Source organism: Nicotiana tomentosiformis, chromosome 5 (genome assembly GCF_000390325.3).
Source record: "Nicotiana tomentosiformis chromosome 5, ASM39032v3, whole genome shotgun sequence".
NCBI classification, from domain to species: Eukaryota; Viridiplantae; Streptophyta; class Magnoliopsida; order Solanales; family Solanaceae; genus Nicotiana; species Nicotiana tomentosiformis.
In genome coordinates this window covers 133659196-133676216 of record NC_090816.1, presented here as the reverse complement: position 1 = coordinate 133676216, position 17021 = coordinate 133659196, and the positions used below count along the sequence as shown (strand labels likewise).

The following is a 17021-nucleotide window of genomic DNA, read 5'->3' as shown; positions in this document are numbered from 1 at the left end:
TACTCTCATCACTATCAGGATTATCAAAGTCTGAATCATTCTCATTGTCATCCTTACCCTCATCATCATCTGATTCACTATTTACTTCACTCTCTTGTTCTCTTGAAGGTGCATGAGCAGGAGCAGGTGCAGGTGCAGGTTCAGGTTCACTATCTTCTTCTTCTAAGATTACTGTGCTCTTAAAAGCTCCACTATTACTCCCACCAACACCTTTACTAGCCTCATTTATGTCAATAACATTTAAAAGGACATCATGAGTCACATAAATATCTAAGGTATCCCCATCTTCCAATTCATTACAAATGTCTAATATATCCTTGTCTCTGAGAATACTTACCAATTTATCTGTCCTATCAATTGGATAAATATACAGCTCAGCCACATTCTTAAATTCATATAACTTAGTGTAGTTCATCAGTTCAATAAAAGACAGTAAATCCACATCTACATCTAAAGTCAATGTTTGACTACCCCCACATAACGAGCAAAGTTGCCAGGAACTAAGACCCATCATGGTACCACTTGAGTGTAATCAATTTAAGAGACATTTTCTACAAGCAAACAAGAGGACAAATAAATCGACTGCCACATGCAACAACTGAAAATAAAGAAATACAGATGAAATATAAAAGTGGAGACAAAGACAAGAGCGTATCACATTGTTCAAAGCAATACGTTACACACGGTTTGCAAACACAAAGTAAATCTTTATATAAAAAACTCCATGTAAAGGCAACAACACGACAACTTCACAGTAATATCGACAATGACAAAAGATTTCCCTTTTAAAAAGTCCGAAAACCCTAAAGCAAATAGAAGAAATTTCGATAAAAAACCCTACGTTCAACCCACCCACTACTAAAATAAACGGGTAATGCAAGGAGAAGAAAATTATTAACCTAAAATCGCATAAATCCTCCTCCCATACAAGATGAAAGCCTCGCTTGAGATAGTCGTCAGAATCGCCTTCACCAGTGCTCCTTAGAGATGTATGGAGAAATGAGAGTTAATTTGAGGTAAATTAGTTTTAACCCTTTTTAACAGATGGGTCGGGTATGGCCGGGTTGGTTAATATAATATAAGGGGTTAAAAATAAGTGGGTCAAGTTTATAAATTAAAGTCAAACGCGTGAAATACACGGATGAACTTTTTAAGGGACCTGGTCAAAAAAGGTGTGTACTAGATACACTTTGGAAAGGTTGCGTGTGTAATATTATTATTGTCCGTAGAAAGTGTGTAATATTATTATTGTCCGTAGAAAGTGTGTAAGGGGGATTTGGGCCATAGGTTAGGTGGCAACTTATGTATTTTGCCTATCCTATACCTTTGAAAAAACTCCATTCAGAATTTTCACGATCAATTCAATTTCCAATTAGGAAGATGTTTCAGCGATTGCTTATGGGTTGGAAAATAGTAAGGTGAATTTCATATGGCCTATAAGGTTCCAAAAAAGGAGAAGAAGATGTTGAACTAGAAGAGGCATTGCCTAAAGGGGTTTTTAATAGGGTAGGGAATAGGGGAAAAGTTTTTGGATTGGCACCACAAGCTAAAATATTGGAACATTCGAGCGTTGGCGGTTTTATGAGTCATTGTGGATCGAGTTCTGTAACAGAGAGCATGAAATATATGGCGTTCCGATTATCGTCATGCCTATGCATGTTGATCAACCAATTAATTCTAGACTTGTTGAAGAGGTGGGCATTCCTGTGGAAGTTGTGAGGGAAAGCAATGGGAAACTTCATAGGCAGGGGCTGAGCCAATGAAGAAGTTACAGGTTCGTTTGAACCCAGTAACTACGGCTTAGGTTACTTAGGTCCTGTATATGTATTAAAAATCCAGTTAAATAAGTACAAAAATAGATTCTGAAATCAGTAAATTAAATGCAATATGATAGAACTTTAAATTTGAACCCATAAAATTCAAATCCCGGACCCGCCTATGTTCATAGAAAGGAAATTGCAACCATAATAAATCAAATGGTGTTGGATAAAAATGGTGAACTTGTAAGTCAAAAGGCAAGGGATATGAAGGAAATGCTTTGTTCCAAAGGGGATGAAGAAATTGATTATGTTGCCAAGGAGTTGGAAAAGCTTTGTGCCAAGAAAGGTTATATATAATTTTATTCGGAGATAGAACCTATGATTTGAATTTGATGAGTTCGATCTTTATGTTTTTTAGCACTGAACTAATAACACTTTTAGAAATATGAGTTTGCATCTATTGTTTGTTCGAAATTCTAGTGGATTTTCAATATATGGCTTCTAGTATATTTTTTTATGTTTTTACAAAAGATATTACTATTTTAGTACTTTTTGTTTTGATGGTTAATGTAGAAGGTTTGTTTAGTTGCTCTATTAGCTTGGGTTAACCATACTAGCTAGTCTTGAAGTTTATTTTGTTCATTGTTATTAAAGTATAAATTAGTCTTCTATATTTCCTATTATTTTCCAATAAGCATTTTCTTAAAATGATCTATGTGCAATGGTGTCAAATTATGAAAACAACTTTGTTATCTCTTCATTATTTTAACCTTTCCAACTCTTATTTTTTTTTTATTTAAAAAAAATCATGATATAAAGATTGCTATCTTTTTAATAAGGGAATAATCTAAAGCTGCCAAGATATAAAAAGCCTGAATAATTGAATAACATGCGTATCTAATCAGAATAAATTTAGTTGCATTAAATTCGGTAAAAAGATTGATCTGTCAATATATTGACGCAAGACATGCACTAATTAACCCTTGTCTGCGGAACATTTTTTTTCAAAAAGGTACTTTCTCAATAACTAATTTTTTAAATTATTGTTGTTGTTGTTGTTGGTGGTGGTGGTGTTGGCTTTCGTTATTTTAGAATAATGAAATCCGAGCCAGATGGCGTGTATTTCAACTAATTTTATAAGGATATATGCTATCGTCTATCAATACAGTTATCGAGTAACTCTATCTATCCACTAAGGTTTGGACTTATATACGAAGAAAGTATGTAGTATTTTCATTTATGTTAGAACTTGAGACTTCATTTGACCACTAGACTAAGTTCTTGAATGCATTATTCCATCTAGAGCTATAAAAAATATTCCAATCACAAGAGGGTTGCTCTGATGGTAAGCAACCTCCACTTCCAACCAAGAGGTTGTGAGTTCGAGTCACCCCAAAAGCAAGGTGGGGAGTTCTTGGAGGGAAGGATGCCGAGGGTCTATTGAAAACAGCCTCTCTACCTCATGGTAGGGGTAAGGTCTGCGTACACACTACCCTCCCCAGACCCCACTAATGGGATTATACTGGGTTGTTGTTGTTGTTGTTCTCACCTTCACCACTAATTCTATCTTGATAAAAAGTGTATTTGACATGGCATATATACTTTAATATTATTTCAGCAAAAGTATGTCCTAAATCTTCTTTTCTTTTAATATCCTCTTATTACTAGTGGTATCAAACTTTTCTAGTTGGATGTCACTTTCCGGTCTAATCTTTACTTATTTTACCATTTACTCATTCATGTTTTAATCTCATCCATGAAGTATTTCATAGGATCATTAATTAATTGTCATTATTGTTCCTTTTGTGTAACAATCAAATAAACCAAGTTCAATGCATGATTGATCTCACTATCATCTGATAGTGCAATATAATTTTCAAGCAAATTGCTCCGATCCCAATACGTGATGTATGTATGAGGTAAAATTGATGAACGACAAGTGGATACTCGTCGAGTTGGCACGTGGAAGTGAAAACAAGTAAGATATGAGTCAACAAATAATTGGTACTGGTTACAAACATGTGACAGTGATGAGTAAGTTTCGAAGGCGCTGGAACCGGGGATGAAGATCTGAAAGGAAGATATCAGTTAAAAAGGACAGCATTCAATGAACAGTCGTTACAAAGAATCTTTGCATTTATACTCAACCGTTATACAACCATCAAGAGAGGTTTTATTCATATTAAAGAAGAGATTGATTTGAGAATCTCGTCTCCCTAAATTGAATTATAAATTGAAGAATTTGTATTCATTGTTGCACACGAAAACATTCTGTATGCAAAAAGGCTTAAGTTACTCTGATTTTATTAAACAACATTCTTTCTTTTTGCTCAAGACTAGGAGTGGCAAACGGGCGGGTCGGGTATAGTTCGTGTCGAAGACGAGTAATGAAAAAATGATAAATTATCCGACCCGACCCATATTTAATACGGATAAAAAATGAGTTAACTGGCGGATAATATAGGTAACCATATTATCCATGACTTCTTGCATACAATCACTTTTGAGAGAATTCTTAATCTCCCTAACTTGAGGAACTTCCAATTTGAGGCTTTACAAGTATAAAAGTTAGACCCATTGGTTATCTATTGGTTATCCATTTTCTAAATGGATAATATGCTTCTTATCCATATTTGACCCATTTTTAAAAAATTCATTATCCAACCCATTTTTTATGGATAATATGGGTGGTTAACTAATTTTTTTTAACTATTTTGCCACCCCTACTCAAGACATTGCTCTTATTCTTGCTTCTGAAGAAGCTCATTTCACAATCAGACTTGTATTTTCTAATTTCTTTAATTAATTTATTTTCATTCTTACCTATTACTTCAATAAAGAAGGATAGTTACTAACCATACTAACTCCCGAAAATTTCTCCATTACACTAATAAAAAACCTAGTGTAACCAATGAGGTCTAATAAAAATTGTGTGTATGCAGATTTCTCGATTATTAAAAAAGAATCTAGTAAATTCTTGAGACATAGGGGGTCAATTAAAGGCGGCCGCTAGATATTTTATTCTTCCAAAAAGGAAAAGAAAAAAGATGACAAGATGACTAGATATTCGACTTGGGTGCCAAGAAAATATAAGGTTATTTCAAGATCACAGGTCCCACTATTTTCAACTATAAACTCAGTACCTTCCTTTCTATATTTCAAGAATTACTTGCATTTGTCTCTGCTTCTTTTCTTAATCGAAACCTAATTCTAAGCATTTCTTGGCTACAAAAATGAATCTGAAACAAAGTGTAGCTATTTTTTCTGTAATCCCAATTTCTGCCTATGTTCTACACACCCTTTTCAATGTTTTATGTGATACTGAAAACTCCAAACCTAAAGAAGAAATGGATTTAAAAGAGAAGGAGAGTGATGCAGCTTCTACTAGTAATGTAGCAGCTCAGAAGCATTTCAGGCAACTTCAACATTTTCGAGGAGCTTAATCAGGGGCGGCCCGACGAATTTTGTGGCCTAAAGCCAAATTTTGTGAGGGGTCTTAATTTTTTTTAAATTATTATTTTTTAAATTTGAAGTCCATTGTTTTTTAATTTTTTTTAGATGCAAAGTTATTAATAAATTTTCTATAATCAATTTTTTTCTAATAATTCTTTCTCAATTGACAATATAGTTAATTTATTTAACCTCTCTTCATACATTATTGAGCTTAGTTAAGATGTTATCAATTTTAATTTCGAAAAAAAACCTCTCTTCTGCTGAAGTAACGGTAACATGAGTTAGTAACATTATTCTATAAGCAATATAGACATTTGAAAAAGAATCAAAGTTTTTTATTTGATTGAGTATATCAATTAAACTGTTATCTTCTAATTGTACTATTTTTCTTACCACTTTTAATTCAGAAAAAAATTTAAATCATCAATATCGGATTGATTATTATGCTTTAAGGAACACTCGAGATTAAGGCAGTATTTTTCTAAAGTTCCATCATCTAGTGATCTCAGTTTTTTACGCTAAATAGAAAACAAAAAATATTTTCATATGCTTGATTTGTTCAAATCTATTTTGAAGTGAAAAAATAGTCTTGTCTACTAATCCTTTTACCCCTTAAACTTTTAAGACAAGTTTTAAATTTTTTTTTCTTAAACTTCGTGACGAGTCAAACAAACTCATCTAAATTGAAACATATAGAGTATATAATATAATGAGTGTAATAAAAAATGGGGCCCCTACAAATGTAAGGCCTAAAGCAGTTGTTTTACCTGCTTTAGGGTAGGGCCACCCCTGAGCTTAATGTAGAGCTGCTACACAATTGCTTCAGCGGGAGTCGTTGTCAGTATTGGAAACGTCCTTAGTTCCTTGATTCTTTGTGATGCGAAAATCTATTATTAGCAAAATAATTATTTGGTACTTATTGGAGCATAGGTGTAGAAGCAACGGCGGATTTAGAACATTGTATATGGGTTCTCGAGAATCCAACAACTTTTGCGTACACCCTATATTTCTATTAGAAATTCACTAAATAGTTATAAATCTCTAACCGTAAACTCAGCTATTATTGTATATGTTAATTTGAGATTATGACATAAACTTCAAATTCTGAATCTGTTTATATTTATTTTTTTGTTAAGTTACAGGATCCTCTCAAGAAAAAAAAAGATAAATGCTTTTTATGTATATGTATGATCTTTTCTTTCATTAATTAGTGAATCTATCATGAAATTAAGTAGATTAAAGTTTTTACTGCCTCCGGTTCAAAATAAGTGACGTTTGTTAAAATTATTTGATTAAATTACTCTTTAGATCTCAAATTACTCTTTATTGATCTTTCCAACTTTTTAGATCATTTATTAGAGCAAAGTTAGCTTTAAAACAAAAAAGTAATCATTTTTTTTTATCTCAACACTTATTCTGGACCAAATTTATTTGACTAAAATGACACTTGTTTTGGACTCTTTAATTTGTCTTTTGAGTAACTAAGCCATTCTTTTGGCTCTCTCCCAATGATATTACCTTTCATTTATTTTTTCACTATAGAGATGTCTTCAGAATGGTTGCTCATTGAAAATGACAAAAATTTAAAAGAGTTAGATCAGTGAGAAAAAATGGGAGAAACACTAAAAGTAAGTTAGTGAGTTCAGTAAATCATTTATTTCGAAATAAATTTCTTTTTGAAGATTATATTGGTAAATAGAAAACTATATTGACAGTGTATACAATTATTTTACTATATATCGGTGAAATTTAATTAAATATAGCAAGTAGTCATTCTGTTTACCCGATTATCAAATCAAACTTATTATAAGAAGTTAAAATATACATAAAACTTTATTAAACACGATGATATAAAAATCTGGTTATTGTAGTACACAAGGGCGGAGCTGGAAGCTCGACTATGGGTTCAGTCGAACCAATAACTTTTGTTCAACAATGTTTTTATGCTAAAAATTCTAAATATATATGGTCAAATATTAAGTTTAGAACAGTTATTAGGACTTGAAGTCGTCATCCAAAAGTTCAAAATTCATAAAATTGAAGTTCTAGACTCTACCTCTATCGGTATATATAAAACTTAAACTAATAGAATTTGCTCCTTAATTGAGTGAACGTAACTCTATGGTGATGCAAGTTGAAGAGGGATTAATAAGGTAATAGAATAAATAGAATTATCTTATCCATTTGTTTATGCCATCACTTTCCATCCACTAAATCGTAAAGATAACAAGACAAAAAAAACATTGTCCCAGTCAAACAAACCATTGCTAGAGCCCTGTATAAGGGTTTACAGACATCCTAGGAACTGTATTTGTCCTAGGATGTAAGGGTAAACCCTTGTGTAAGACAAGACAATGTTAACAAAACAATAGGGAGCCGCATCTCCCAAACAATGCTGTAACTATTTTGGTATTTATATATAATTATCTAGTTCACCAAAAAAAAAACAAGAAATTGTTTAATGTTATAAATTATAATATGAACAAACTTAAGAAATTCGCAGCTCAAAATTAATGCCATTTCCAGAAATTTTAAAACTTGAAACTCACAAAAGGGATGAGGAAAAAGGATTGTAAGTATTTGTTTCGCAATGAATGCCTTTGATTTATTGCTTCATTCCCATGCTTCTCATGTTATATATACGAAAAAGGACCAAATATATTTATGTGCTATCGAAAATAATTTAAAAATACTCTTCGTTTGAATATTCGTTCAATTAGATTTCACAGTTAGACAATTGCATAAATATACCCCTAATTTAAATGGAAAGACACGTGACATCACATGAATGTAAAACTCACCCCCAATTTTAATATTTTCTTTTTGAATAAAAGAACAACTCCAAAAAAATTTCTGCAACAATAGCTAATTAACAACTGAGGCAACTCTGATTTGAGCTAATAAAACTGCGTGGTTAGTAATACGGGTATTATGTCCGCGCCAGAAATTATTTATTTTTGGTAGCCAAAAAAGTGTATAAGTTTTGTATATAACATACAGAATGTGTATATATATATACACACACAAATAATATACAAAAAATATATATTTTCGGCTATTATTTTGAGAGAGGCTATACAGTGTCATTTTTCTAATTATTTTCGTTTAGTATTAGATTTTTCTTTACTCCCTCTAGTTATGCTAATAACAAAAACAATCAGAAAATAATATAAAAACTTGAGAGAGAATTTAGTAAAGACAGAAAAAAAAATCTCTCTTTTCAATTTATGCCACGTAAGCAAAAGACTGTAATCTGTTTTGAGTCGTACTTCTCAGTCAAACGAAATCTTAAATCAACGGCTATAAACGCTCTCAATTCCTCATCATCACCGTCCATTTTCCATTTCAAATTTTAAATTCCTAAACCCCAAGGTTATTCCCGTCATTTCACAATCTCTAACGCGCGCAAATTTAATCACAATCTCCCAAACAATGCTGTAACTAATCTGTTGGCATATTTGGAGCCTTTTATTTAAGGCTTGGTTGGCCAAATAAATGTTCTTCTATTTTGAGAGGATGTGACCAATTGTTGGCCAAACATTTCTTTCTTCTCTTCCTATATAATGTGGACTCTCTACTCATTTGAATATACACCAACAAGACTTCTTCATTTCTTGTTTCTTCCTTTCTTCCTTTATTAAGAGTATTTTGTATGAGAGTTACTGTTGGGAAGCACTTTTGTGAACCCTTTCTTTGAAGTGATCTTGTGAGGTTATTCTTTTAGGTTATTTGGGATTAATTAGAGTGTTTACTCTAATTTTGTAGTATCTTTTGTACTCTTATTGTTATAATAAATTGCTCCTCTCCGCTTGTGGATGTAGGTCACTTTTACCGAACCACGTTAAATTTGTGTCTTCTTTATCTACTTTAATTGTCATTGTTATCAACTTTCATTGTCTTTGTTATTGCCATTATACCGTTGTTTGGCTATATTCCGCAATACTCAGGTTCCCGATCCTAACACAAGATTTTTGAAGCTTACAAGAAAAGTAAAAGAACACCGAATTTCTATGGCTTTCATAGTTTTCTTGATCCGGGTTGTCTAATTAATCCAACGGGTCAATTTCGCGATAATGTTCGGTATTTTCTTCAACAATGTGCTGAGCTAGAGGAGTATACAGTAGAAGGAATGCAAATTTGGAGTACATTTTTAGTGCATAAAAACAGAGGCGTTGTGACTCCTCTTTATACCATTGAAGAAAACGTGAAGAATAATGATAATAGAAGTTTTTGTGATCACTGTAGATGTGCTGGTAAGTCTTGAAAATTTTAATACTACTTTTGTTTTTTATTTCGAAATTTGGGTTTTTGGGGTTTTTATTTTTATTTTTAAAGCATTTCTTCATTTTTTTTTTGGGGGGGGGGGGGGGGGGGGGGAATTTAATATTTATGTGCTGGTAAGTTTCGAATTTTTGAACACCCTTTTGTTTTTTCTTACTGATTTTTGAAATTTGGGTTTTGGGAATTGTTTTTATTTTTTCAAGCATTTCTTCATTTTTTCGGGAGATTTTGAATTTTGGGGTTTATGGGTTAAAGGATTTTAATCACTTTATATGTGCTGGTAATTCTTGATTTTGAACACCCTTTTCGTTATTCTATTGATTTTTGAATTTAAGTTTTCGGGGAATTTTGGTACGTTCAGTTTGAATTTGAACACCCTTTTGGTCGTTCTATTTATTTGTGAATTGTGTTTTGGACATTTCCTGTTTTTTACTTTGGGTTTTTTATTTTATTTTATTTTTGTGATTTGAATTTTGGGGTTTAAGTATTTTTGAGGATTTTGTGATTTTTCAGGTTGGACTCATCATTTTGTTTCAAAGAGGAAGTACCATATGATTATACCAGCTGATTGTGAATGGAACCAGCATCTTAATGATGGTGTTTTTGATGATCAAACTCACATTTTGCATGGTTTGATTCATTGTAATGGATTTGGACATTTGATTTGTATTAATGGAAAGGAAGGTGGATCCAAATTTCTCTGTGGCCGCGAAGTTATGGACCTTTGGGATCGTATTTGCACTAATTTTAGAGCTCGGTAATAAACATTTCTCTAAAGTATTTGATGTATCAGATTCAGGTTTTGAATGTATTAGTTGAATTCTTGAAATATTTTCATCTATTTTTTGAAGGAAAGTCACTGTTGAAGATGTATCGGAGAAGCATTCGATGGATTTGCGTTTGTTGTATGGGGTTGCCTATGGGCATACGTGGTTTGGCCGATGGGATTACAAATTTAGCCATGGAAGTTTTGGGATAATGGTGCACAATTATGAAAGAGCTATTGAAATGCTCAGCTCAATTGAACTTGATCAGGTGATTGATGATTTCAGATACAGCAGCAGATCCAAGTAATGAAACAGATGGTTGTTTGTTATAGAGGTTTGAGCGACGCTCCTTTGATCACGATTCGCGACAAGATCAGACTAAGCTGCAACCACAGAGCATACTCAGACAGAACCTTGACTCAGTTACCAAGATAGATCTTTTCTGATGTGGAAGATCAGACTATGCTGCAACCACAGAGCATACTTAGACAGTACCTTGGCTCTGATACCAATTGTTGCGGAAGCCAAATGTATATAGTGTGAATGAGTCACAACTACTATACCAAAAATTATGACAACCACTAAATAATAAACAAGACAATAAGACAACAATAAAAGAACACCAGAATTTACGAGGTTCGGCCAATTTTGCCTACTTCCTCGGACACAATCAATATTTTATTCCACTCCAAAATTACAAGTGAAATAATACTAAAGAGAGAAGATACAAATGCCTTAAGAAGATAAAAGGCAAATGAGAGGTGTATTTAAATCCTAAACATTAGGCCTCCTTTTATAGGGTGAAATTCTCATTCAAAATTGTCATCCACCGATGTGGTACTTTTGCCAATTTCAACAAATCTCCACCTTGGCAAAATTCCACATCTTCAATTTTCTCTCAATAACAAATTTTGGTTGTGTCTTCATCTTCAATCTTTAGTGTTCAACAATGTTGATCAAATCCAAACAATGTTGAAACTTGACCGCAGTCACCACTTTTGTCAGCATATCAGCAGGGTTCTCCGTAGTATGAATTTTCTTCACCGTGACTCCACCTTCTTCTATGATTTCTCGTACGAAATGATACCGAACATCAATGTGCTTCGTCCTTGCATGATAAACTTGGTTCTTCGCTAATTGAATAGCACTTTGACTATCACAAAAAATTGTAATATTTTTTTGTTCAATACCAAGCTCCTTTAGCAACCCCTGAAGCCAAATTGCCTCCTTCACAGCCTCTGTAATAGCCATGTACTCTGCCTCTGTTGTAGACAAAGCAACTATTGACTGCAAAGTAGACTTTCAACTAACTGGTGCCTTTGCAAAAGTAAATACATAACCAGTAGTTGACCTTCATTTGTCCAGATCACCCGCAAAATCTGAGTCACAATATCCAACTATAGACCGATTGCCTTCCTGCTCAAAAACTAACCCAACATCTACAGTACTATGAATATACCGTAGAATCCATTTCACAGATTGCCAATGCTCCTTTCCTGGATTATGCATATATCTGCTAATAACTCCAATGGCTTGTGAAATGTCAGGTCTCGTACAAACCATTGTATATACCCACAGCATTTGCATATGGTACCCTTGACATATACTCCTGTTCAGTTTCATCCTTTGGCGACATAGTAGTACTTAGCTTAAAATGGGGAGCAAGTGGCGTGCTAATTGGCTTAGTCTTCTTATCTATGCCAAAACACTGTAGTACTCTCTTCAAATATTCTTTCTGAGATAAACAAAGTTTCTTTGAACGTCTATCTCTTATTATCTCCATGCCAAGAATTTTCTTTGCCTCACCCAGATCCTTCATCTCAAACTCCTCCTTCAGTTGAATCTTCAACTTATCAATTTCTTCCGAATTCTTGGAAGTTATCAACATATCATCAACATATAGGAGAAGATATACAAAGGAACCATCATTAAGTTTGCGCAAATATACACAATGATCGTATTTGCTTCTCTTGTACCCTTGCCGCAATATAAACTTGTCAAATCGCTTGTACCATTGTCTAAAAGATTGTTTCAATCCGTACAACGATTTTTCAAGTTTGCATACCATATTTTCTTTTCCAGCAACTTTGAATCCTTCTGGCTGATTCATGTAGATTTCCTCCTCCAAGTTTCTATGTAAAAACGCAGTTTTTACATCCATCTGAACTAGTTCCAAATCCAACTGTGCTACCAAAGCCAACATAATTCTAATGGAGGAATGTTTTACAACTGGAGAAAATACTTCATTGAAATCAATTTTCTCCTTCTGAGCATATCCTTTGGCCACCAATCTTGCTTTGTAGCGAACATTTTCTTCGTTAGGAAATCCTTCTTTCTTTGCAAATACCCATTTGCATCCAATTGTTTTCTTTCCTTTCGGGAGATTGGCCAATTTCCATGTATGATTCTGATGAAGGGACTGCATTTCTTCATTCATGGCAATCCTCCACTTATCTTCTTCTAAACTTTGGATTGCGTCTTTATAAGTGGTAGGAACACCATCAGTTACAATTGAGGTTGGGCAAGCAACCGTCTCTATGAGACGAACAGGTTTCGTTATTGTCCTTTTTGGCCTGCTGGTTGCTATTGATTCAAGTTGTTGTCGAGGTTCCTGAGTTGGAATCTCCCTCTCTACTGGCTCTTCTTCCAGAGGGTAATCTTCATGAGTTTCCTCCTCTGCTTCTTGTGTAGGAAAAATAAATTTTCCCTCAAACTCCACCTGCTTTGATGCACCACCAGTTTGTTTGACATCTTCAACTGTCACCTTATCTGTTATGGCAGATTCATCAAAGATAACATCTCTGCTGAATATAATATTCCTTGTCTCTGGACACCATAAGCGGTATCCTTTGACTCCAGAAGTAATTCCCATAAATATAGCCTTCTTTGCTCTCGGATCCAATTTTGACTCTTTCACATGATAGTATGCAATTGAGCCAAATACGTGCAAAGAGTCATAATCTACAACAGGTTTTCCATACCATTTTTCAAATGGTGTCTTGCCATCAATAACAGCAGATGGTAGACGATTAATGAGGTGGTATGCATATGTAATTGCCTCAGCCCAAAATTCTTTGCCCAAGCCAGCATTGGACAACATACACCGTACCTTCTCCAATAAAGTCCGGTTCATACGTTCTGCCACTCTATTTTGTTGTGGTGTATGTCTGACAATGAAGTGTCGGACGATGCCATCATTTTCACAGACCTTATTGAAATGATCATTTTTGTATTCACCTCCATTGTCTGTGCAAATACACTTGATCCTCCTGCCTGTTTGATTCTTCACCATCGTCTTCCATTTGAGAAAAATTCCCAACACTTCATCTTTCCTCTTCATTGTATACACCCATACTCTTCGGGAAAAATCATCAACAAAGGTTACAAAATAGTGCTTCCCACCCAATGAAGGTGTTTTGGAAGAACCCCAAACATCAGAATGTACATAATCTAAAATGCCTTTAGTATTATGGATCGCTGTACCAAATTTAACCCTTGTCTGTTTCTCTTTGACACAATGCTCGCAAAACTCCAAGTTGCAAGTCTTTACGCCTTTTAACAATCCTTGGTCAGATAGAGCTTTCAAGGATTTCCCTCCAGCATGTCCCAAGCGCATGTGCCATAGCCTGGTTGCTTCTGCCTCTTTGTCATCACTGGATGTCACTGTCGTTGTCCCAATAACTGTACTACCACGATAGCGGTACATGTTATTGTTCTTCCGATTGGCCTTCATTACCACTAGTGCACCGGAGCATATTCTCATCACTCCATTTTCTGCAATGATTTTGAATCCTTTTGATTCTAGAGCTCCCACAGAGATGAGATTCTTCTTCAAACCCGGTACATATCGAACATCTGATAATATTCTGATCATTCCATCATGGCTTCTTAATCTTATTGAACCAATGCCATATGAGGTAAGAGGGTTGTTATCCGCTGTGTGGATGACTCCATATTCTCCTTCTTGAAAATTCACGAACCAGTCCTTGTTGGGACACATATGATAGCTACAATCCGAGTCCATCAACCATATGTCTGATGATGTTGATAACTCTGTTGTAACTAATGAGAAGTCTGAATCATCACAATCAGCTACATTTGAATCCATAATGGCCTTTCCATTGTTATGTCTGGCCTTATTCTTCAACTTCGGATAGTCTTTCTTCCAGTGCCCCTTTTCTCGACAAAAGGCACATTCATCTTTGCTGGGTCTAGATCTCGACTTGGATCTTCCCTTCTTATTCCTCGTTTGATTTTGAGGACAACCCCTCACAATTAGTGTTTCTCCTTCTCCGCCCTTCTGTTTTTCTCCCTTTCTTTGTTCATAGCTGTACAAAACCGAACAGACTTCTCTGAGAGAAATTTCGTCATTTCCATGGAGTAGAGTAGTTTTAAAGTGCTCGTACTCATTAGGAAGTGACCCCAACAACATCAAGGCCAAGTCACCATCATCAAAAGTTGCATCCATATTTTGCAAATCTGTGACCAACTTATTGAAAGTGGTGATATGTTCATTCATTGTGGTACCAGGAACATAGGTGAAGCGAAACAGTCTCTTCTTCATGTACAATTTATTTTGACTGTTTTTCTTCAAATATTTATCCTCCAGTGTTTTCCATAATTTACTTGCAGAAGTTTCCTTTGTGTATGGATATTTTTACTCTCTAGCAAGGTAGGATCAAATGGTACCGCAAGCAACACGATTGATAATTTTCCAATCTTCTTCTCCAATAACATCTGGCTTCTTTTCTTCAATGGCAAGATCTAGCCCTTGTTGAAAAAGAACATCTATAACCTCGCCTTGCCACATCCCAAAATGTCCTGACCAGTCAAAAATTTCTACCGCAAATTTCACATTTGACACAATTATTGTCATAAGCGAAGATGCCAACGATGACGTATTATTGACACTTGATGTAGATTCTTCTTGTTTATTGTCTTCCATTTTGACACAAATATTATTTAGTAGCTGACGACACAAATCAAGATTATTTCCTTTCTGGTGTGGAAGATCAGACTAAGCTGCAACCACAGAGCATACTCAGACAGAACCTTGACTCAGTTACCAAGATAGATCTTTTCTGATGTGGAAGATCAGACTATGCTGCAACCACAGAGCATACTTAGACAGTACCTTGGCTCTGATACCAATTGTTGCGGAAGTCAAATGTATATAGTGTGAATGAGTCACAACTACTATACCAAAAATTATGACAATCACTAAATAATAAACAAGACAATAAGACAACAATAAAAGAACACCAGAATTTACGAGGTTCGGCCAATTTTGCCTACTTCCTCGGACACAATTAATATTTTATTCTACTCCAAAATTACAAGTGAAATAATACTAAAGAGAGAAGATATAAATGCGTTAAGAAGATAAAAGGGCAAATGAGAGGTGTATTTAAATCCTAAACATTAGGCTTCCTTTTATAGGGTGAAATTCCCATTCAAAATTGTCATCCACCGATGTGGGACTTTTGACAATTTCAACAGCAGCATCTCTTGACAGTAGATGGCCAGTGAGAAGACTTGAGTTCACTGCAGATGTGATTGTTGATGCATTGAAAGAAAGAAAGCAACAAACAGATTTGGGAGTTGTGGTATGAGTAGGCAGGAGGCGCGTGATGCTGCTCGTCTCCACATTGGTGATACGGGGTTGATTGATTATGTTCTGAAATCGATGAATAATGTGATTGTTGGAGGCTATGTAGTTCGTCGTGCTGTGAATCGAGCTACGAGGGTGTTGGAGTACACGATTCAGGAGCTTCGGAATTGTGATCAATCTGAACAAGAAAAGCTCCCTGAGCCAATTCAGAACTATGCTGTTAATCCTGGAACTGATGTTTACAGTGATGTTTTATGCTTGTATAATAATCTGCTATTGAGCTTTGCAGAATCTGATGTGCTAAAGCTAGCTGTTAGGACAGTAAGCATTTTGTGAAGGAATGGCCATTTAGGAATGATCCAAATCACATATTGTTGAGGTTCATTTGTTGCATTTTGCCGAGTTCTAGTGGTTTGGAAGCTGTACTTAGAAAGGGATATCCCCCGGGAGAGATGGTTGAAGTTCCTCTACATTCGACAATTGGTGATTTAAAAACAGCTATTGAGTCTGCAATGAGGGACACATATTGTATTATGGACAATTTTATGGTAACAGATGTTGTAGGGATAGAAAGAATGGGAGATTGTGAAGTGCTCTTTGGCATTATCGAGTCAGGCTCAGAACTTTGGGTGAGGGGTTTCGGGTTGGATTTGGAAAGTGAGTTGAAAAATGAAGGAGGGGCTGATGATTGGACAGTGAACTGTAGGTGTGGGGCTCGGGACGATGATGGTGAAAGGATGGTTTCGTGTGATATATGTGAGATATGGCAGCACACTCGCTGCTGTGGGATCGAAGATTCTGAGGTTGTGCCACCTTTGTTTGTGTGTGAGGCTTGTTGCACTTCACTTGCACCACCAAGAGCACAGAACAACTTTGAGTTTGGTCACTATGAGACATCACTAGTGCCTTGTGATTCTGAATTTGGCATGGACCTGATATACTGAAGTTAGGGGCAGAGAGTGGCAATTCACTTAGGACAAGAATTTGTATAGTCAGTCATATACTTGTGCAGCTTTTCTGTGTTCTTTTCTGTCGTTACACGTGTTACTCGATTCTTTCAAGGACAAACTCAATAATCAATGATGATTCATATATCCTGCGCGTCCCCTCCTTGTTTACACATTTCTTTCTGCACGTAAAGTCCCGTTT

General features: G+C 35.0%; 1 protein-coding gene and 1 pseudogene across 1 annotated transcript; both read left to right on the top strand.

The window, feature by feature from the left end:
* Positions 1-1976: 1976 nt before the first annotated feature.
* On the top strand, positions 1977-10278 carry LOC104105324 (PHD finger protein MALE MEIOCYTE DEATH 1-like). Its single transcript, XM_070176958.1, has 3 exons — positions 1977-2106; positions 9176-9466; positions 10008-10278. Exons 1-3 carry the CDS (start codon positions 1977-1979, stop codon positions 10253-10255), a joined length of 669 nt encoding a protein of 222 aa, XP_070033059.1. The 3' UTR covers positions 10256-10278.
* A 5427-nt stretch (positions 10279-15705) lies between these two features.
* LOC108947753 (PHD finger protein MALE MEIOCYTE DEATH 1-like) lies at positions 15706-16957 on the top strand (annotated as a pseudogene).
* The last annotated feature ends 64 nt before the right edge of the window (positions 16958-17021 follow it).

Excerpts from the sequence above, each read along its gene's own strand:
- LOC104105324 (XM_070176958.1), top strand. The coding sequence starts at position 1,977 with ATGGTGTTGGATAAAAATGGTGAACTTGTAAGTCAAAAGGCAAGGGAT. Across the intron at positions 2,107-9,175 it reads AAAGCTTTGTGCCAAGAAAG|ACAAGATTTTTGAAGCTTAC; the intron begins GTTATATATAAT and ends CCCGATCCTAAC. Across the intron at positions 9,467-10,007 it reads TGATCACTGTAGATGTGCTG|GTTGGACTCATCATTTTGTT; the intron begins GTAAGTCTTGAA and ends GTGATTTTTCAG.